Here is a 20,765-nt window from a genome sequence, read left to right on the forward strand (position 1 = left end):
ATATTTATGTCTAAAAACTACAATTTCCTCGTGGTAGAACCTGAGATTAGGAAATAAACCACGAGTTTCAAAATGTACTAAAGACGCTCTGAAGAATTTTACATTCAGTGGGACAGTGCACTTGTTTATGATTCAAACACAAGTATTTCTGATTTGCTGTACATTTCCATGCTTGTACTGGGATGCATTCTATTCAAGTCAAGTCAGCTTTACTTGTCCAAAGTGCTGAACAGAGGGACAATGTAGTCAAAATAAAAGAAAGAATTAAAATAAATGAGATAAAAAATTATTTTTTTTTTTTACATCTATACATGCATATATGTGCACATACATATACACACACACAGGACCACACATGGACATGAATACATATATACATATACACATGCATCCATCATCCATCAAAGACAGAATAGACCAGCAGCCGATTTCAAAGTGATCTGAAGCCTGTGAAAACAAGGAGGCTTGATTTAAAGATTTCCAAATAGGAGGCAAGTCTGTTCCAGAGTCTCGGGGGAGCGGCGGCGAAGAAACTGTCACCTTTAGATTTTATTTGGGAGCGTGGGACCAGTAAAATCATCTGACCGGAAGGCCGCAGAGTTCGAGTGGTTAATGCGGGCTAAGAGATCTGAAATGTAACCCGGAGCCAAGCGTTGGAGAGCTTTAAAAACAAATAACAGAACCTTGAAATCGACTCTGTACTTAACTGGCAGCCAATGTAAAGATGCAAGTATCCGAGTAATACTCTCTCTGGTAACCGTCAGGAGCCTTATAGCTGAATTTCGGACAAGTTGCAGGTGGGACACAAGTTTCATTATATAATTTTTCAAGGGGTCTTATATCTGTTTTCACACTTATATGCTTTTCATACAAGTTTCACACAAGACAGATACAAACTCTATAAGATTTATATATATCTTTTCCATATGGGCAGGGTTGACTGACAGAGAGTTACAGGAATTAAGACGTGCCAAAATCTAAACATGGATAACTGGGAAGTTGGAATTGTTAATGATTTCTCTGCTGCACGTTTGGTGCGTTGGTCGTGCCCTTTGACCTACAGCCTACATTAAACCCTGGGTCATTATGTAAAGCTCTGTATTATATCAGTTCTTTGTTTGTGGTGCACATTTTTCCATCACCTACTCTACAAAATACAGAACAGTGTAAACATCTTCCAGCTCATGAAACACAGCTGAGGAGATGCCTCTTAAACATTATTGCACTTTGCTTTCTATTTTGCTTCTAAGGAGGTTGACTTTCTTTTTTAAAAGTTTTTAAACTGGTCTTCAGCTGTAGTTCTCCAGCCCCCTGCACGGCTTTCAAAGCTTCTCTTTCCACATCAGCTACTTTGAGCCCAGTCCTTGGACCTGAGCATTTTCAGAAGAATGTTTAGTTTGTTAAGCCACCCAACAACCAACCCAACCAAAAACTTAACAAAGAAGCAATTTTCTTACCAGCAGCTTGTCACCAAAACACAAAATCACAACAAACTTTCTTTTTAATTGCAAAAACACTTTTATTACATTCTTAAATCCACATATAGTATCACCATTGTGCAATAACACTTCACTGTGTTAAACCCTAAAGGGCTTTATATTCATGACATGTCATAAATTATTCCATATTAAAATCTATATTGATTTCATAGTTATAATCTTAAAATAGAGTGAAAATATAAACAGAAGGATCATGACAAAGAGAAAGTTTTGGGGCGACATGTTTAAAAACGCTCTTTAAAAAAAATAGAATTACATCTCTCCAAGACAAAAGGACACTAAACCGATGAGAAACAAGCACATAAAAGGATAAAAATTTAGAAATGAAAGATCACAACAAAACCAACACAAGAATCCGAGATTATAATCCATCTTTTATATTTATATGTAGATATATATATTTATATATATCCTATTTAATCTACAACTCAAAAAAAACATTTTGCAATAATGATATTAGACAGGGGTAAAATCTTTGATACTTCTGTAATCAAACATTCACAAGAACATGTACTGTACACAGTGATCAAGGTTTAAAGGTCTTCTATGTTGGTGCAAGGTGTCTTGCTAGCTAGACTGACTGCAGACACTGTAGGACAGAGAGCCCAGCTATCTCCCTGAGTGACTCTAAACAGAAATGCGAGTGCAGAGCGTAACTACTGCCCCCCGGACAGACTTTAGGCCTGCAACCTCACAAAATATACTCAATCTTATGAAGTTAGCGCGTCTAGCGTTTTCAGGCTCGACGCACAAAGTATTGCACTTTGTTACAATCTCTAAATGCCGTTCGGCCATTTTCAGCCGATCTGAAAAGAAGGTGGCTGTGTATTTGGTACATTACATTATAAATAGCGTTACTTGCTGTGCCGCAAGGTCAACTTAGTCAAAGTGCTTATGAAAATATTAGCTATAGTACACGGCAAAAAAACAGCTCAATGTACTGAGAACGATGGGAAAGACAACATTGCACAATCCCACAATGCCTCTGTCTTAAGTACCAAGACAACAGTAACACCCCCTTCATACTAGCTGACAAAATATAGTGTATGGTGAAGAGCACTGTCCCAGCAGTGCAGAGCAAACCTGGCTTACATTTTTACACAAAAGCAGACATCCAACATCTGTCGCGTGATTGTCTTAAAAAATGCTCGAAATAGAACTTAGAATTACAATTTCTTCACAGCCTTTTTAGGATATTGGCAGAATGGATGCTCCTTTGTTTCTACACAAGTCCAATACATTCCCCAGCTATGAAGACGCACCCTCTGTCTGCAGAGTGCGTCTCCAGGATTCAAGATAGATCTGTATCTATCCCGGGCTTCCTGGACCTAAGGGCATGAGTTGCTCTGACAATCGGAGAGGATGTCCTCAGGGCAAGCACATCCAGCAGGTCATTTGCACTCAAATCCTGTCCAGTTTTAAGCAAAAACACAGTACATTTTGAAACAGTTAGCACTGGTGTTCAGATTTTAGCACTAATTGCTGATTTCTAATACGAAGCAGAAATAATAACTCAGGGGGGTAGCTGATGGCTCTGTCAACCCTTTGCTGTGCCATGTAGTGTTTGAAAAGGGTGAGGTAGTAAAGGAGTGGAGAACAAGAAACAGAAGGGTGAATTCTCTGATCAGAACGCCTGCCCGACCCCACAGCGGCGAGGACCTGAGCAGAAAGGAAATCTTCTAACACCACCATCCACCTACCTCCAACCATACTGGTGGTGATACACTAACTGTCACATTCAAGAGCTTTCTTTAATCCCGAGTCTTTTGAACCTGTGGGTGGCGACGGTAAGGAGGGGATCCTCCGGGGGGCACGATAACCTCTCGGGGGCTGGACTCTGGGCAGCGGGAGGGTTTATTTAGTGTTTCTCACTGGTTTAGCATGAGCGCGAACCCGTAACATCTCGTGCCCAGAGGTCATTTTTTGATTCTAAGGAGGACTCGTAAGTGCTAGTTTACATTTTTACATCTCAGCAACAGCCTGTCTCTCTCCGAAAGACCCACAATAGCTCTGTGTGCGTCTCTCTAAGTGGCATTCGCAAAGGGAAAAGGTAATAGGACTGAGGTCACTGATTAGATTAAAAAAAAAATAGAGAGATCACTTACGTCAGTGTCTGAGGGTGTGCTCATAAAAATACCTACGACATTTTCAGCGTAAACGCTAAGTTTTGTACTCCGTGTGCAAGACTTTCCAAGTGCTTGGCAACAGAGACGCTAAATGTTCGCCCATGACCCACACAGTTTAAAAACTCTGTCTGCTCGAGAGTTTGATCATGGTCCCTTTAAACAGTTTGTTCATATGTTAGAAAACTGAAAAAATATGGGTGCTACCAAAAATACTTAAAGAAACAATTAACAGTTACTAGACTGACGATGGAAACAGGCATCGTTACTGCAAATCTCCACAAAGTAGGTGAGGATTTTAGGTATGTACATTCTATATCAAGCGCAGGGCTGTGCTGAATGGTTCAGGGAACGGGAGGTACATTCAACAATAGCTTACAGGAACTGTGAGAGCGGTGAGAGTCCAATTTATTAGAAAAGAACTCAACCTAACGAGAGGTTTAAGGTCTTATAGAAAAATAATTTTGAGAATACAAAGAGCGTAGGCTACTTTTGAATAGTTCCTTTAACTCCCTAAAAGGAGGTAAAGTGCATGGATTACCCAGCAGCACTTCCTGTCGTGTTAGGTTTAAAGGACTGGCTCGCAGAGCAGTGAGAGCCAGAGGTGAGAGGAGTGTGCGCTAAAGCGTAGCATGCAGGATTGTCATTGAGCTGCTGGCTGGTGTTCCTTCAGCTGGTTGCCACATTTGAATCTTCCTCTCCCTGCACCTCAGTGTCACTATATGACTCACAGCACTTAGCTAAATAGCCCTAGCCCTCTGTGGAGTCTGGGAAGGTGAGTTCACTGCCAAAAACCTCCCTATACAGAGGAGGGAACGTATACGCCGTCTCTGGGTGAACCAGACGGAAAAACTCCAGTTTGTCAATGTGAAGGTTGCAAATGGACCTCATCGTGGGAAGCTTAGACACCATCTAGAAGAGAAATGTAGAAAAGATTAAGGATTTAAAGTGGACACAACTTCCAGTAAATGTTAAAATATTAGGGTGTTTTAGCCAAAATAATGGTGATACGGGGGCTGCAGCAGGCTTTGTACCTTAGCCAGTTTCTCCTCTGATGTTCCCTGTCGCTGTAAGCAGCGCTGCAGAGCCACGTAAACCTTCTCCTGCAACTTCTGGATCTTCTGAACATCCGTCAGCCAGGGTCGGTCTGAAAGAGAAGGCAGTCACATCGGGTCATTGTTTGGATCTGAACCCAGTAAGTTTTAAATGTGTAACTACATATAAACAAAACATGAAGCTTTTTACAAGTAGTTTTATATTGTTTTGCTATAAAAAAAAAAAGTATATATCTGTGTAGTCTGTGTTTTACAGGACTGCACACCTTTTTCCAAAACGTGAGCTTTTATTGACTGTTAAACATCCACAATTTAACCACAGTCGCCATGGTTTCAGTTTCACTTTTATACTATGATACAATGATGATGTAGGCGGGCTGCAAGGTAGGGGTGAAGATGAATCATTCATTCATCAATAGTATGCTTTGGTAAAAGGCCAACAGTAGTTTTCAGCTTGTGCCAGAACATTTAGCAAATTATGGGGTTTATAAATATCTTGTGAGCGCTAGTACTGTGAGGTAAATTTGAACTGCATTGAAACCTGTTCAAACCCAGCATGCAGACACAGTTCTTATGCTACATTTGTAGGACATCCGGACAGGTTCATTCATTTTTAAGGTAAAAAAAACAAAACAGGGAAGCTTCAATCAATCAAGCAATCAATCCCCAACAAAAAGGTTTATAAGTTTACAGATCCCAGGCAGAAAACCTGTACTGACCCTTCTACGTGCATTAGAAAAACAAAACCAGAGCATCAAGGTGGTACTCAGACGCACCGAATATCAGTTACACCAGTTTAGCATGTGTGAGTGGGTGATTTCCTGTCATCTCACCTGGCGAGAGCAGCACAGCAGCACTGAAAAGAGCAATCTCCTCGTCAGACATCTGTATACGGCTCAGGCTTTTAGCCAAGTCAAACACCGCATTCACAAGGTCGTCACAGCCTTCGGGGACAGAGAGGGAAAAAAATGGCATCAGAACAAAAATCTAGTGGCTGTGATGAGAACGGTAAACAATTTAAAAATGACCTAAAATCCTCCGCTCTTCCCTTCATAAAAGTTGTTTGGAGAGAAAACTAGCAAGCCAGGAAGAGACCGTAAATGTGTGGACTCACCAAGAGCTTTGAAAAGCTGAGGAGTGGAGAATTTTCCATCAAAGAGCATTGTATTATTGATGGGGTTGTAGGCCCGACACATGCGGATGAGCAGGACGTCCATGCAGCCTATTGACACAAACAAAAAGCCATTCAGGATAAACACATTCATACTGAGCAGAGATCAAACACGATAAAACCAGTTACCACAGTCACATGTTCGGTTTATTTCATTTTTCAAATAATCCCACATGTGACTGACACATTAATAACAACAACAACATTTCCAGTAAAGATGCTCTACTACAACAATACACAAAGGCGAAGATTTAGATTTACACAAAACTACACATAAATTATATTGATTTAAAATGCAATGGGACCACTTTGAGCTGCGATGTTCTGATCTGAGAGAGCTAAAATAAAGCGTTTGTGTTTGTGTGTGTCATGTACTGACCTGCTTTGAGGAGGATAATCTGATCATTCTGACAGAGGTCCATGAAGCCAGAGATGCGCTTAGCAAACTCCACCACATACTGGATTGCATTGGTGATGTGAACGGCACACTGTTGCCAAATCGCCTCAGCTGACTGCAAGAGAAAGACAAACACAGGAAGGCCATCGGATTAAAGCAACACATGAGACATTAAACAAGTTGTTTGGCATGGTTACAGTTTTTTGGGGGGGGGGGTTTCGGTCGTACAGTGTGGTTTAAAGTATTTCACGCATCTCGTGTGAATCTGCAGTGTCCATCTGTGGCCTTCCTGTACGAATGTTCAGATTAAAGCGACAACGAAGAAAGGAACATTCCAACAAGTCGTACCTCTGATTTCTGCGCTTTGTAAAAACTGAAAGCATTCCTTTGATAACCTTGTAAAGGACAGTGTGAGTTTACAGAGTAGGATTAACAAGCTGGAATCACGCTGCACATCATTTTTGTCCCACTGTGTCAGATTAGCTAATTATAAAGTCATAAAGTCTCACTGTTTCTCAACAAACAGTCGCTCGCTGACTTTCACAATTTGCACGGAGGCCGTGTGACTGATTTCCAGGGAAAACAATGTAAACGCACAACGGCGGCTGAAATGGTGCGCACGATACCAGCTGTGTTGTGTTACTCTGTTTTACAGTTTCACCAACTTCTGCGAGTTTACAGTTGGACTCGCAGCAGCAACAAAAAACCCTCAAAAATGACTCTGCACTCGTTTAGGTCAGCAGCAAATTTGTCAGCAATAATCTGTCTAAAGTTTACCTTGGTCTGGTATGAGCGGGTCTCTTCTGGGCTGTACAAGGTCCACGCCATTCTCTTGAGCTCCTCCGAGGTGTACTGGTTCGTCTCGATGTGGGACTTGACCACATTCTGGGCAACGCGCTCTGAACCAAAAGAAAGTCTTACTTTAGTTTCTGTTTTTAGATTTGCAAGAGCATTCGAGAGGTTTCTAATATTCATGAACGTCTTATTAGAGGGTTTGATGCTGACCTATCTCGAGCAGGGAGCAGCCGTCAGGCAGCGGGTTGAAGATGGCGTGTGAGAAGAGTCCAGAGTCATGCAGCAGCTGGTACTCATGCTTGATGCTGTGGTTTCCGTCACCAAAGTCCAAGCTGGTCTGCTCTGGGGAGCTCTGCGAGGAGGAGCCGCTGCCTGCACTTCCTCCCATCATATCCAGGTTACAGTAGTCTCCTCCGCCATCGTCCGGGGTCAGCGGCAGGTCAAAAAGCAGCCCCTCCGGCAGCGTTGTGATGTCGTCCAGATCGCTGAGCGTGGCGCTGGAGCCTCTCCTGTAGGTACGGCCATGGTCAGCTGTGTCGCTCTTCTCCTCGCGGGAACCAATCCCTCCGCACTCCTGGGACTGCTGGTGCTTCTGGACCTCTGCGTACAGGCTGTCACGCTGCTTTTTGGACATTCGACCAAACTTTACAGCTGCAGTGGGGAAAAACGAAACATTTAAAGGTCTCGGTAAAACAAGCGTTAGCGTCTCACCACTGCGATGGGCGAAAACTGGAGTGAATTAAATACAGATCTTGTAAGCGAACTCACCATCGCGGCTCATGCCCAGAGCGAGACACTTCTGCAGCCTGCAGTGTTGACAGCGGTTACGGTTGGTCCGGTCGATTAGGCAGTTCCTCTGTCGCGAGCACGAGTACATGGCATTGTTCTGCTGGCTGCGCCGAAAGAAACCCTGCAAACAAAAGCAGACGTGAGGGGCGCATCTGACAAAACGCATCGACACTTTCTAAAGATCAGCTCTTCCTGTTTTTAAACCAACTGCTGATGAATGTTGCTCACCTTGCAGCCTTCACAGGTGATGACACCATAGTGAATCCCTGATGATTTGTCCCCACAGATTTTACAGGGAATGACTTCTATTTGAGCTGCAGAGAGAGACAAGTGCAGAAAAACGAGAAACTATGAAATCCACATTCAGAAAACCCAGAACAGAGTCTGCTTTTTAGGGCAGTCATGCTGAATGCAGGTATTGTCAGGCCTTTACTCCAGGCTGACATAACGCTCAGCTTTTTGAGATCGAGTGGCGGCCGTGCATAGGAGACTTTTTGGCGCACTTTTCCTCACAGAAACTGGCATTGCATCATCTTTGCGGCACGATATTTGAAATGCAGCGGATGAAGATGAGACACATTTGTGATTATGTTAGGAGGAGAAGGAACACAAAAGAAACGTACACAGTACACCCGTGGAGTTCACTGAAAGTCTGAGCCTTCTTACCGAGGAACAGGCTGTTCTTTTCATTATGTTGTTTATCTAAGTAGCCGGGCCTCCTTCGAGCCCAGAATAGCAGGTCAATTGCATTAGCTGAGGCCCTGGGTTATAAAGTTTCACAGCTCTTTCTTGCTCTGTAGCTTTTCCTCCAGGTTGAACACAATGTTAGCGGGTAAACAGCAGCTATTACTGCCACGCTGACTGTCGCCGTGTATGCTGTGTGCAAAATCCCATTTTTCTAGGGCTCTCAGCCGCACCAAAAACTCCACTAAACCACCTTTGCTGGGTCACAAGGGGCATTAGGTAACCGGTAAATCACACAAAAGGATTTAACTGGTCTTCAGAGCTTTTGAGAAAATTGCTGTTTTCTGAAGGGGCTGATTTAAACCACTCACAACCAATAAATTTCATGAGTCACTCTGCGTGGGGAGAGACCTGCGTCACACACTGAGGCTAAATTAGACGGATCGGTGACTGACATCCTGCAAATCTTGACTTATTGCCTCATTAATTTCCCCTTATTTTTGCCTTATAGAGAAGTTTTGTGTGCAGCACAGGTGACATATCTTTAAGGATCTGGTTTATCTAGAACGAGCTAGACACTGAAACGTAAGTGTGGGATATAAATAAATAAAAGGCAATGGAAAAAAAAAAGTCCCATTCTCCACTGCTCCCTTTATCGCTCCCCCCTCAGAGCCTTACCCCGCCCTTCAGCCTGTTATATAACTGCATCTGGCTGCATTCCACGAACGAACTCATTCAAAGGTGGTTGTCCCGGCAACAGTGTGACGAAAGTCCCACACCCTCCTGCGCTCCTATTGGCTTTCGAGGGAGAAGTCAGGCCTGTGAGTCGCAGCCTCACCTGCCAGTCAGCTGAGCGGCACAGCCAAGCTCAGCAAACAAGAGCTGCTCCACTGACACAGTTTCCCATTCAGTGGAGGGGAGGCGCCTGCGCTGGCAGCCTGCAAGGAACACAATCCTGCTTCTGGCAGGTTTTAAGGTGGAATCAGATCTGACTCGGTCTTTAAGTACAGGCGGGGTGGATTCCTGCTTCTGGTTTAGAAAGACAAGGGTGTAACATTTGATTATAGAAGGAGACTAGACTGAAGACACAAATATCCAACTTATTTCCAGCAGCATGTCGTACAGTAAAACGCAGGCAGACACAGCAAATAGTAGGTCTTAACTTGTTACAGCATGTCAGGTGTTTGAGTGAAATCGCATCTGACTTTGAGCTTGGCCATAAATCTATTTTTACCCTGGTGCAGAGTGGCTGTGCAGAGATTTCCCCTGCTCTCAGGGGCTCTTTGCCAAATAAACCAATAAATGTTGCATAAACTAAAATGCTGCACATAAGTACACTTGATTTTGTGTAAATACCAGCCTGTAGATTAATCATGCCAAGCCCTAAAGGCTAACACACGCTGCTGTGATTTGTAAACATGTTGCTGTGCAGGACGGGTCTGAACAAGAGCGTCTTTATTCTCGCCCTGTTTATTTCTCAGCATTCATTTTTGTTCCAGGACCAAACAAAGAAACTCCTCTTTGTTTCAATGCCAGATTGTATGTTTAAGCCCAGAAATCTGTGTGTTTTTAGACACAGTCACATTAGAACCTAATATTAGCTCAGTGATCAGTGGCTTCAGTACTAACTGACACCAGCTGTATAAGTGAAGCTTGATCGAGCTCAAATATGTAAACTTTTACCTCACAGGCTGTGCTACCTGTGGCTGTGCTACCTGTTGGAACCTCCAATTCAAAAAGAATTATTCTTCCATCAGGTTTACGGCCTTTGAAACCTTCCAATTCAAAGAGGTTTTCATGTAAAAGTCTCTTTTGTGCCAGTTACTCAACACTTCTTTCTTTGTCAGCGCTGTAAACAGTGAGCGAGGCAGACTTTGCCCTCTTATCCCAGCTAATCAAATACCGTCCAAGGTCCTATTTGCCCTAGACTTTACATTTACCTGACATATTGTACACTTAACCCATAATCGAACGGGTATCCGGGGCATGCGTGGTATAGCACGGCATATGGTTTTGTGCAACATAGCATGAGGACTGGTTGCCATTGAAGAGCTTGCTGCAGCCAGGTTATTCAATTACCCACTTTCTACAGGTTTCCCATTGAGGGCCCCAGTGGCCACCTGTTTTCTGTACAGCTCCGGTAGATGAGGAGTAATGATTGCCTTTTCTCTTTTTCTCCTCCCACTGACCTACCTATGGAGCACAGTGTGGCCTGACACTAACCCCGAACATTTTAAAAATGTGCTGCAAGCGTAATAGATTGATCTGCGGTGAAATGAAACATTTTATTGCACACAGAGGATGTCACACTCCCACAGTACACTTTTTCTTCTAATTATCTCAGATTTTCAGACAAATGTAATGAGAAGTATAACCAGCCTATCACTGGAAGCCAGCCACGTCAGTGCATATACACAATGTGCCGTACACAAGCCTGTCTGCACACGTCAGCCTCGCCAGATTAAAAGGGTGTTTCTCTTCACGTTTTTACACTGGCTGTATTACACTGCTAACAATTAAACATTTAAAGTGATTGCCTTAATATAAATATTTGCACGCCTTCATTCTACTTTTTTGTTTGCCTTGTATTAAATAATTATATGCTGAGCACAGTGCTGCGTCTGCCGAGAAAGCGGGTCTCTGTAATCCCGCACCATTGATCAGAAAAGATAAAGTGCATTCAGCTGGCTGTGTGTGTGTGTGTGCGCGCTACTCCAAGCTCAAACCCAAGTGGGCCTGTGCAACACAAGCAAAGACGGACTGAGGAATTCGCTTCCCAGCATGTAATCGCGCTCGCTGCTGCAAACAGCAGGAACAAATTCAGGACTGTGCAGAAACAATCACAGTCACCTTGAATTAAAATCTCTTTACGTCTGTTCGCATGTCTGTTATCTGCTTTCACAGAAATGCTTATCGTGTATTAGCACACCTATCAAATGATAATGGATTATGATACTTTTTACTCTAAACAAATGTTAAAGAGAACAAAATGATATTTTTAACACAGTGACTGCAGAATGAAGTGCAGTCATAACACACACAGAGCTGTCACACTGTGCTCACACAGCAGCCTGCAGGTTACACGAAGAGTTAAAGCTTTAGATAAGAGGACTGGAATCTTAGCATGCAGTTGTCAGACACAAAGGGCACCTTGACACATACAGTAACTTGCTGTGAACTTCCCCAAGGCTGCACAGCCCACAGATAGTGGCTTTGATGCTGAGCTCAGCACAGCAGTGTCCTTGGACAGCAGAGACGGCGTCCCTCTTTACTGCCACCGTGCCTTTGATTGGGGGGCGGGTAACTGAGCTCAAATGCAGCGGCACCGAGTATGAAACTCTCTGCACCCACCCGCCTCAAACTCAGTTACACTCATGACTCTGGAAAAGGCCAAATTCAAGTGCACTTTAAGATCTAGCTTACATTTGTGTTGTGAGTGGCTGTGTCTTGTAACCCTGCTGTGTCCATATCCTGCCTGTCACAGCGGTGTGCATGATGGTCCAGCATCGCAAAAGCCATTTGAAACGGGCAAAGTCAACTCCAAACACAACACGCACATGAGAGGAGGAGACGCGTTTGTGTCCCATTATTTTATCTGCAACTTTGAAGAAACCTGAATCTTTAAAGACAGCAGGCTGTCCCAGCTCAGCTCCCATCCGATGAAAACATCCCTGAAGGAAATGATCGACTGTGTTTTATTAGTCTGACAACAGTATCGGTGTACACGCACGCGCACTCACGCACGCGCCGTAATCCTCAATGACAGAACTAGGTCAATGGAGCACCTCCTCTCTCTCTTTCACAGAAAAACCGAGTCTGAAAACACAAAACTCTCTGATTTATGAATTATAGGAAACACCGGGACAAAAGAGAAACTCAAACAACCTCCATATTATTATCATTATTATTAGTAGTAGTAGTAGTAAACTGTATCACACAGCAGGCAGCTCTAACATGTTAACAGTAAAACTACTTCTAAAGCGTGTCTGTAAGTATAAACAGTAGGAAGGTTAATAATCACTGAGAGCTGATGCTGGAAATAACGTAAACAATCCTGGCTGCAGGTTTTTGTGCAGCCACGAATCACTCCGCTCTCCTCCTCCTCCCTGCCTCTTACATAACCGGAGCCGCTCGCCGATTAGATTTCCTCTAATCACGAATCCCTGCTCGGATCCGCGCTCACGGCCATAATCTATGTTTAACACGACCCTCTTTTTAAAATTATATTTTTCACTCTTTGTGTCAAAAGTGTGCAAACGAGCCTGGCAGTCTTTGAAGTGACAGCTGGTAACTTCACGTCCGATCAGCTGCGCGTAGTCGGAAACTTTCTGCGGCCGCTAGCGCACGAACAAACACGCAAATACACCCAAAAGTCACGTTTTCCACAGTAAGAAAAGAAACCTCACCTCTCATGTCTGCCGTGGGTCTAACCGACTGTTGGGGTCATAAATGTCCGCGTGGAAATGAAGCCAAGGAACTGTGACAGCAACGCGCACTTACTCGCTCCACACCGGAGCCGCTGGAAACCGTCACAACAACGACTCCTCATATGGATCCGTAACCCGCAAGTGTGTGACAGCACGCCTCCGCTATGTGCGTTCTGTTTGCGGGAAACTCCAGGCCTGCTCTGCGCTCTGCTCCTCTCTGCTGCGCGGTTCGCTCTAACCTAGTTTCGGCGCGTGGACTACACATGATCCTCATCCCGCGGCCCGCCCGCCTCGTGCCCAGAGAGCTGACGCGCGCTCCCCCTCCCCCTCGCGCTTTAAGGAGGCTCTCGCGTGCGTGGGAAAGTGTGGCAGTGTGTCACTTCAGACCGGCAGCAGACCAGCGTGGGAACTGTTTACTCTCCTCCTGCAGACCTGCGGCACGCGCAGACTGCCAGGGAGGCCCCGAGACCCCCCAGACCCCCCATCATTGAGTGTGAGAACACTCAGAGAGCAGCAAACACAAAAACTCAAACTATCACAGCTTTATTAGGTATATAAATAATGACACACACACACACACACACACACACACACACACACACACACACACACACACACACACACACACACACACATATATATATATACACATATACATATATTTATTTTTTAATATAGTTTTCAGTCGTAATTTAAAGTAAAGCAGCATAACCAGCCATCCATGCAGGATATGCTGGAGCGATGTAATCCTGGGTCTGTCCTGGGGCCTCTTCCTGGAAGGACATGACCCAAACACTTCTCCTGGGAGGTGTTCAGGGGTGATCCTGGTCAGATGGCTGTAACCCAGGAGGCAGAGTCAGTCATCCACTAATTGGAAGGTTGGTCGTTTGTTCCAGTCCAACCCATATGGAAAAGATATATATAAATCTTATAAAGTTTTTATCTGTCTTGTATGAAACTTGTATGAAAAGCATACAAGAGTGAAAACTATACAAATTATATAATGAAACTTGTATGTTTTGTATACATATTAAAAAGATATATGAAAGTAATGAGAAATTGGCCACTTTCATGAGTAAATCATATATGTTTTTACTATTTCTTTTCCATATGGGAAGTGCCTTTATGAAGGAGGCATGTTGCATAGGGCTCTGAGGAAAGCACTAGATAAGAACCAGTCCCTTTCCATTTAAATTCCCATATGACCTCAGCTGGCTCCTCTGGATGTGGAGGAGTAGCAGCTCTACTCTGGTACCTCAGACCACCAAGCTCCTCACCCTGCCTCTATGGGAGAGGGCAGATACCCTTCAGAAGAAGCTCATTCTTACGTACTGCTGGCATTGCAAACCAAGGCCTCTCTACAGATGTACAGGGACCAGAAATGCCCAGGCTGGACACACAGAAGCCAGTTTGCCTCATGTGATGCTTGGGGAATGCTGGTCTTCTAGTCAGCTAGTAGTGAAGTCTCCTTTATGATATTCCAGTCTGTGAAGTTCCCCATCCTGATGAAGAAGGCAGCGCTGGCTGACAGAGCAGCCTCAGCCCCAACCCCCACATACTGTGTGTTACTTTAATTCAGCATCAATGGAAAGCATTAAGTGAAAAAATAGTCCAAATTGGACTATTTTTTCACAGAAGTTTTTGCTTTTGCTCCAGGCTGGTGTCCCCAAATCATTTGTATTTTTAAAAACCACTAATGAAAGCCAAAATACAAAATAATGATCACACATCACATCATTAAGAACAAACTGGCAAAGTCTGTCCAGCCTAAAATTGGACCTACAAGCTAGACCTCCATAAAAACCTTACATACAGGCGAGATGTAAAGATCCTGACAGCAGAGATGATGACATGTGACATTGAAAATCTATTTATTCTTCATGGCTGTTAAAGTGACCCATAATAGGCTGAAAAACATTTTGTCTTTAAATATACTGCAGCGCTGTGACATCTGCATGCATGTTAAAACTGTTTTTAGCATAGTTATAAATTCTATGAATGAAAATGTGTTAAATGGTAAACACTTCTTGTGTAAATACTAGAGATGGACCGATCCGATATTACGTATCGGTATCGGTCCGATACTGACCTAAATTACTGGATCGGATATCGGAGAAAAATAAAAAATGTAATCCGATCCATTAAATATCACGAAAGCACCTCACAAAACTTGCAACACGCCGTAACTCACCTCAGAACGTTAGCACGTCGGAGCAGTGTGGTCAGGTGATAGAGCGGCTGTGGCATGCGGGACCTGTCGGTGGTCTGGATAGCATGTGGAGCTTCGCTAGCAACCCGGCATTTCATCTCCGACAAAGTTATCCTGAGAGAAGTAAAGCAAGTGTGTAAGTCCATCTCTGAATGTTTGTAAAGCATTCCTGCGTTAATCTTAACAAGCGACTGCCTCTTGCTCTCCGGCTGCTACTTCAATCGTGAAACTGCTTAACGATCAGCTGATCGGCTTTTCTGTCGCGAGTCCCTGTCTCTAGTTTGCTTTTGGCCCACTTTGCACCAGAAAGAGGAAACCAGTGGCTGAACAACAGCAGCACGTTTAAGCTTGATCAGCTGTTGTTTGAATTTATTTAATATTTCTTTCTACACCAGGATCTTTTTCTACGTAGCTGACGCTGGTAACTGTGCAGGGGCGGATCTAGCAAAGTTTAGCCAGGGGGGCCGATAGGGCATTAACAGAGAAAAGGGGGCACAAAGACATACTTTTCTTTCTTATTCTCTAGCTTTTAATAAATAATTATCTGACACCGAAAGTTTTAATTTGATGTAAAATGAATAGAAGTCAATTACTGTATATAGTGACTATTAAGTCTAATATATATACCCTAGTAAGCTATAGTACTTTTTACTCTGGGAAGGTACCATCTGTGCAGTCTTCAATTTTGTTGAAGAAAGATGTTGAATCTATTTAATATTTCTTGAAAAATAATTGATTTCTGTGCATTTTTTTCACACTTCATCAAATTAAGGTTGATTACGTCGATTAAGCATCATAAGGGGTGGTTCCCTATTTTTATTTATTTATTTTTGTTGTTGCTGGGAGTTGGAACCCTATTAGTTAGGTTGCTTAATATTTACGCTAAGTACTCTTTAAAATACCAGACTAGTGAGGATGGTGTAGGTTTAAGTTTATTAGATTGATCAGTATTGCTGAACTATGAAATATTTTTTTTGTATACAGGTATAACAGAATAGCTTTAGTGTAGTTGTTGTTTTAAACTTGAGTATGAACTTGCAGACTTGCAAAATGCAGCAAGATATTTTAAAAAACAGTTTTGTTGATTAAAAAACATTATATCGGATTCATATCGGTATCGGCAGATATCCAAATTTATGATATCGGTATCGGTATCGGACATAAAAAAGTGGTATCGTGCCATCTCTAGTAAATACAGAAGTCAGTAAGAATAGTCACACAAACAACACTCCATTTACTTTAGTATGTTCTAGCTGAAAGAATGTGGTACTCCATTTGCAAACTAAACACCCATATATATATATATAGATATAGATATATAGATATGTTTATATACATGAAGATTGTGCTCAGCTTACCTTTTACTTGGATACATTGCAAGAGAGCTTAATTACATCACAGGATTAACAAACACTAATCTGGCTAGAGGAATTAAGTGTGAGCACAGGTTGTTGTGCTGCATTTTGTTTTGTTTTCCGTTTCCTGATATGGGGAAATCCGGGCTAAATGTTGGACTTGGGAAGCAGCTGAGAGCAAATCTTTTAACCATAAAATACAGACTAATGAACTGACCGCAGTGTTTGTGTAGTGTAGTTATAAAAGAAAGAAAGACATCAGGAGGGAAAGCGAGGGATGTAGGGTGTGCTTAGCTGTGCTTCTGTGCATGACATGCATTTTCATTCCTGTTGTGATTCCCTTTTGTGTTTGTTGAAGTAGGTGTGTGTACAGCGCAGCAGAAACACCCCGGCACCATACAGCACACCAAAACGATTAATAACAGCTCTGATGTAAATAACTGATTTGCAGGCGTGGGCGAGATGACGAGTGTATCATGTAACGTAGGCACAGTTATGAAATAGGGAGAAGAGAGGGATTATGGTAAGTAGGTTAGTGGAGCAACGCAGAGCTTTTACGCCCCTCCTTCTCTGGTTTTTTCTGCTGTGCATGCGTGGTGAGTCTCCTCTTGTCTTTTTCCACAGTGAATACTTTTCTCCTGAATCATATCAGTCTCTCATCTCCACCTATGCATGCTTTATATTTGTGCTCATTGTTTGTCGGAGGTTTGTGTACACTGCGCGCCTTTGCTATTCTCGTTGTACGACTTCTCCCACACATCTTTGAAACAAAAAGGAAAGCAAAACATTTAAACTTAAATGCAGAGCCACAGTGTATTGATTGTCCTTGTTTAAGAATACAGTGCTGGGAAACGCTGGAGGAACGTTCAGCTTTATTTTGTTCTGCAAATGTAAACTTCCTCTTCTTCCCCAGCATTCAGTATGTTTCCTTCCTCATCCTCATCTGCTATCTTTTTCGGATTATATCATGTCGCCATGAAGTAGTCACACATCTATCTGGTGTTCGCCGCCAACGTCACCGACCTCCTGACCCTGAATCTTATATAACCATGGCAATACCCAAATTAGAACACTGCCCATGGAAAGAAGGGGGCGCTTAGAGCTTCACATACGGGCACGTAGCGCTCAACCAGCTTTCCAGATTAAGTCAAATGGAATGAGTGTGTGCGTGTGTGTGTGTGCGTGCGTGTGTGTGTCAGAGAAACAGAAATCAAAGAACAAATCAAACCGCCATCAGCTCTAAAACAGAGACTGCACTAATGATGCTAACACGTTCAGAAGTGAGTGGTGAAGTTTCACAGCGTGGTGCATGTATGCAACAACAGTATAAGACCTCAGCTGGCCTTTGTCACACACTGCAGCGAGCCCAGTGCACTGAGAGGATTATTTTAGGATCCAGGCTCTGGCTTCCATAATCCTCTCTCCTCTCCTCTCCCTCATCCTGCTAAACCCTCTCCCTTCTCCTTTTTCAAATGCTTACTAATCTCTCACTTGGACTTTCTGTGTGGCTGTAATCTGGTTTGCACCTTTCTTTCACCTGCACCAGGTTCGCATCAATAGGTCAGTATGTCAAACTATAGGGTACCACTTCCGCGCGCTTCTTTACCTCTCATCCCTCCCCATCTCCTCCAAAACACGAGGGATGTCTCCTCCTCCTCCTGGTGTTTGATGAAGTTGCTCCAGGTGCACGCAGCTACCGTTACACTTGCTCTCCAAGCTTTCAGTCGTATCATGACAAAAGTTTAAAAGTTTATGGAGGGTCGTGTTAGATGGTGGACAGTTGCAGAACCAGCAGGTTAAGCGTGCCATAGATGAGACTGCTGGATAATGTTTCCACATTCAAGAACGATATCTGGTCTGCGATTTTGCATCGACTTGTCCTGAAGGCTCACAGTCACATTCTGCATATTATCCATTCATTTCTTTACTGCCTGTCCAGCTAGGGTCAGGAGGGAGGCACAACAAGAGACCCTTCATACTCACATCCCCACCTATAGCTAACTTAGCAAGCAGATACCTTTAAGGAAGTGTGGGAGAAACTTGAGCACTTGGGCAACAGAGTGCTCTAATGTAGCCCTGTGCCGCCTCCAAACAGGCTCCAGCCAACCAGCAGAACATTATCATCGTGGTAGCAATCTACAAATACAACATTTATCACCATAAGGGCCAACTTCACTTACTTTGCAGTGTTTAGTCATTGACTAAAAGCTTTTAAATGTGGAATTTATAATGCCAGCAGATATAAAGTAATTGAGTCATAGTAGTTAATGCAGTTTATTTTGAGGAAGGCATAGGAGCTTGGCAGAAAGGGAGGCAGGAAAAAGAAGTAAGTGGAATTCATGTGAACCACAAAGATTTACCAGGATAAACCTCTGACATGATCTACAAAGCAACACTGTAAGTCCGGCTGACACCTGCTGAGGCAGATAGTCGGTTTTTCTTTTGATTAAATGTTTTTTTTTTAAATTAATCAAACAATATCTGTGTTAAACAAACAAATAAACCCTCACCCACCTTTTCCTCTCATATGCCACCAGCTACAACTGCTGTCATACTTCTCCAAGGTGAACTGGATGTGACATGCCGAGCATGCACTAAAGTACTAAACAAACAAAGAAGATGCAAACTGGAGTGCCCTTCAGTTCACTTTTAAGTTGGTATTTGTCCTCCATCAGCAGCTGTGGATACCAGAGATGGCTGCATTTGTTACCCTTAGGTGCCCATTATCGTTGGCTCCTGTCATCTGTGAAGTTGTGCTGTTTATTTGGTCTTGAAAGGCGATATTCAAATGATAGACATCCAATTAAACCTGACATTTAGCATGGTGTATCTGTGTGTGCACACGCTCTTTGTTCCGTTGTCTGTCGATATTGTTTCTGCTTCCATCTAGATAATATCAAATCTTACAATCGTGACAGGAAAAAGCGGCTGAAGGCATTTTCAGAGTTGTCACAGGGGTTTGATAAAAGGACAGAGGAATAAACATCAATTTAGACAGCCTAATAGATAATACCAGGACCCAGATGAGATTATGGCAGATTATGACTGGGAGATAAAAATGGAGTCTTAGAGGAACATTAAATAAGGACAGAGCTGGACAAGGGATTGCTGCCTACTGGGGTTCGTACTTATCTCCTCAGAATAATATTACTGATCCTCACTCATGTATTCAGCTCATGTATTTGTCATTTCTCAGTCCCTGCTACAGCATAACATTATTCTAGCATCAGCATTGAAGGCAAGTATTGCAAAATCAGCGCTTCCACCTTGAAACCGTTGGTGGACATAAGCTTATATATCATTCTCCAACTATAATGACTCCAAACCAGATCATGAGCAAGTCTCTTCATCGCCACAGGGGTCTTTGAATGACCACGCTGCAGACATTGGAGTGGCTCCAGCGTATAAGGCCTGAATGTTCATTACCTCTTATCTCCTTCCTCCCATCTGCTGTTATTTTTCCCACCCTTCCCTTCATTACTAATTAACTGCTAATCCACTCCACATTTTCTTGGCATGAGCATATATTTAGATGTGCTCCTGGGGAGGAAAAGAAGAGAAAAACACTTACCCTTATTAACATTTATTGTCTATGCATGTGAACAAGACAAATGAACAAAGATGAGTGAACACAATCTATCAGAAAGCCTGCTTCACAGGACACTCATAGGGTCTCTTTCTCCATTGCTATTGATTGATAGTGTGTTTACAGTGAGGAACATTTGGGTCCTATCCTGCTTGCCACACAGCACAGATAACTTGGAGATAGCCCCAAGTGGTTATTAAAGGGATTGCAGTTTAAGTATGCTGCGAGTAAGAACAAAGACCAAGTGTACAAAATGTGTTTAAAAAAAGCTCTTCTGAATCTTTTATATCCATACAAAATATAAACTAACAAAGAAAGAACCTGAACAGGAGAGAAAAGGCGAGACACTGCACAAGAGTGAGACACTCAGAGGGAACCAGCCCGACGTCCCAACGATCTGAAGATGATACTGAAAGGAGATCTACTGTGTCTTACACTCGCTTCCATGACAACAGCCTTGCAGGGCCCCCGACCTCGTGGCTCGTCTGTAATGAATCATCTGTGCTGTAGGTACGGTAACACCCACCAAAACACATTTGTGTATGCAAAGATTCACACATGTGCATGTAAGTACAAGAAAACACATATTGTGCGAGTGTTCACACAGGTCTGTGTGAAGTGTGTGGGCAACATACAGACACGCACACGACCACGTTCTCTTCTTATGTCGGATCA

General features: G+C 43.1%; 1 protein-coding gene across 1 annotated transcript; it reads right to left on the reverse strand.

The window, feature by feature from the left end:
• Window positions 1-1,494: 1,494 nt before the first annotated feature.
• rorca (RAR-related orphan receptor C a) lies at window positions 1,495-13,230 on the reverse strand. Its single transcript, XM_026159054.2, has 10 exons — window positions 12,920-13,230; window positions 8,058-8,143; window positions 7,809-7,950; window positions 7,251-7,691; window positions 7,023-7,144; window positions 6,228-6,360; window positions 5,792-5,899; window positions 5,511-5,621; window positions 4,657-4,769; window positions 1,495-4,534 (listed from the first exon to the last, which is right to left on the reverse strand). Exons 1-10 carry the CDS (start codon window positions 12,924-12,926, stop codon window positions 4,373-4,375), a joined length of 1,425 nt encoding a protein of 474 aa, XP_026014839.1. The 5' UTR covers window positions 12,927-13,230; the 3' UTR covers window positions 1,495-4,372.
• Window positions 13,231-20,765: the final 7,535 nt, after the last annotated feature.

The sequence above is a fragment of the Astatotilapia calliptera genome, chromosome 23 (genome assembly GCF_964374335.1).
Source record: "Astatotilapia calliptera chromosome 23, fAstCal68.1, whole genome shotgun sequence".
In the NCBI taxonomy this organism is placed as follows: Eukaryota; Metazoa; Chordata; class Actinopteri; order Cichliformes; family Cichlidae; genus Astatotilapia; species Astatotilapia calliptera.

Coding starts and splice junctions, on each gene's coding strand:
- rorca (XM_026159054.2), bottom strand. Junction 7,951..8,057: donor TCACCTGTGAAGGCTGCAAG/GTGAGCAACATT, acceptor TTTTGTTTGCAG/GGTTTCTTTCGGCGCAGCCA. Junction 7,692..7,808: donor TCTGGGCATGAGCCGCGATG/GTGAGTTCGCTT, acceptor TCCCCACTGCAG/CTGTAAAGTTTGGTCGAATG.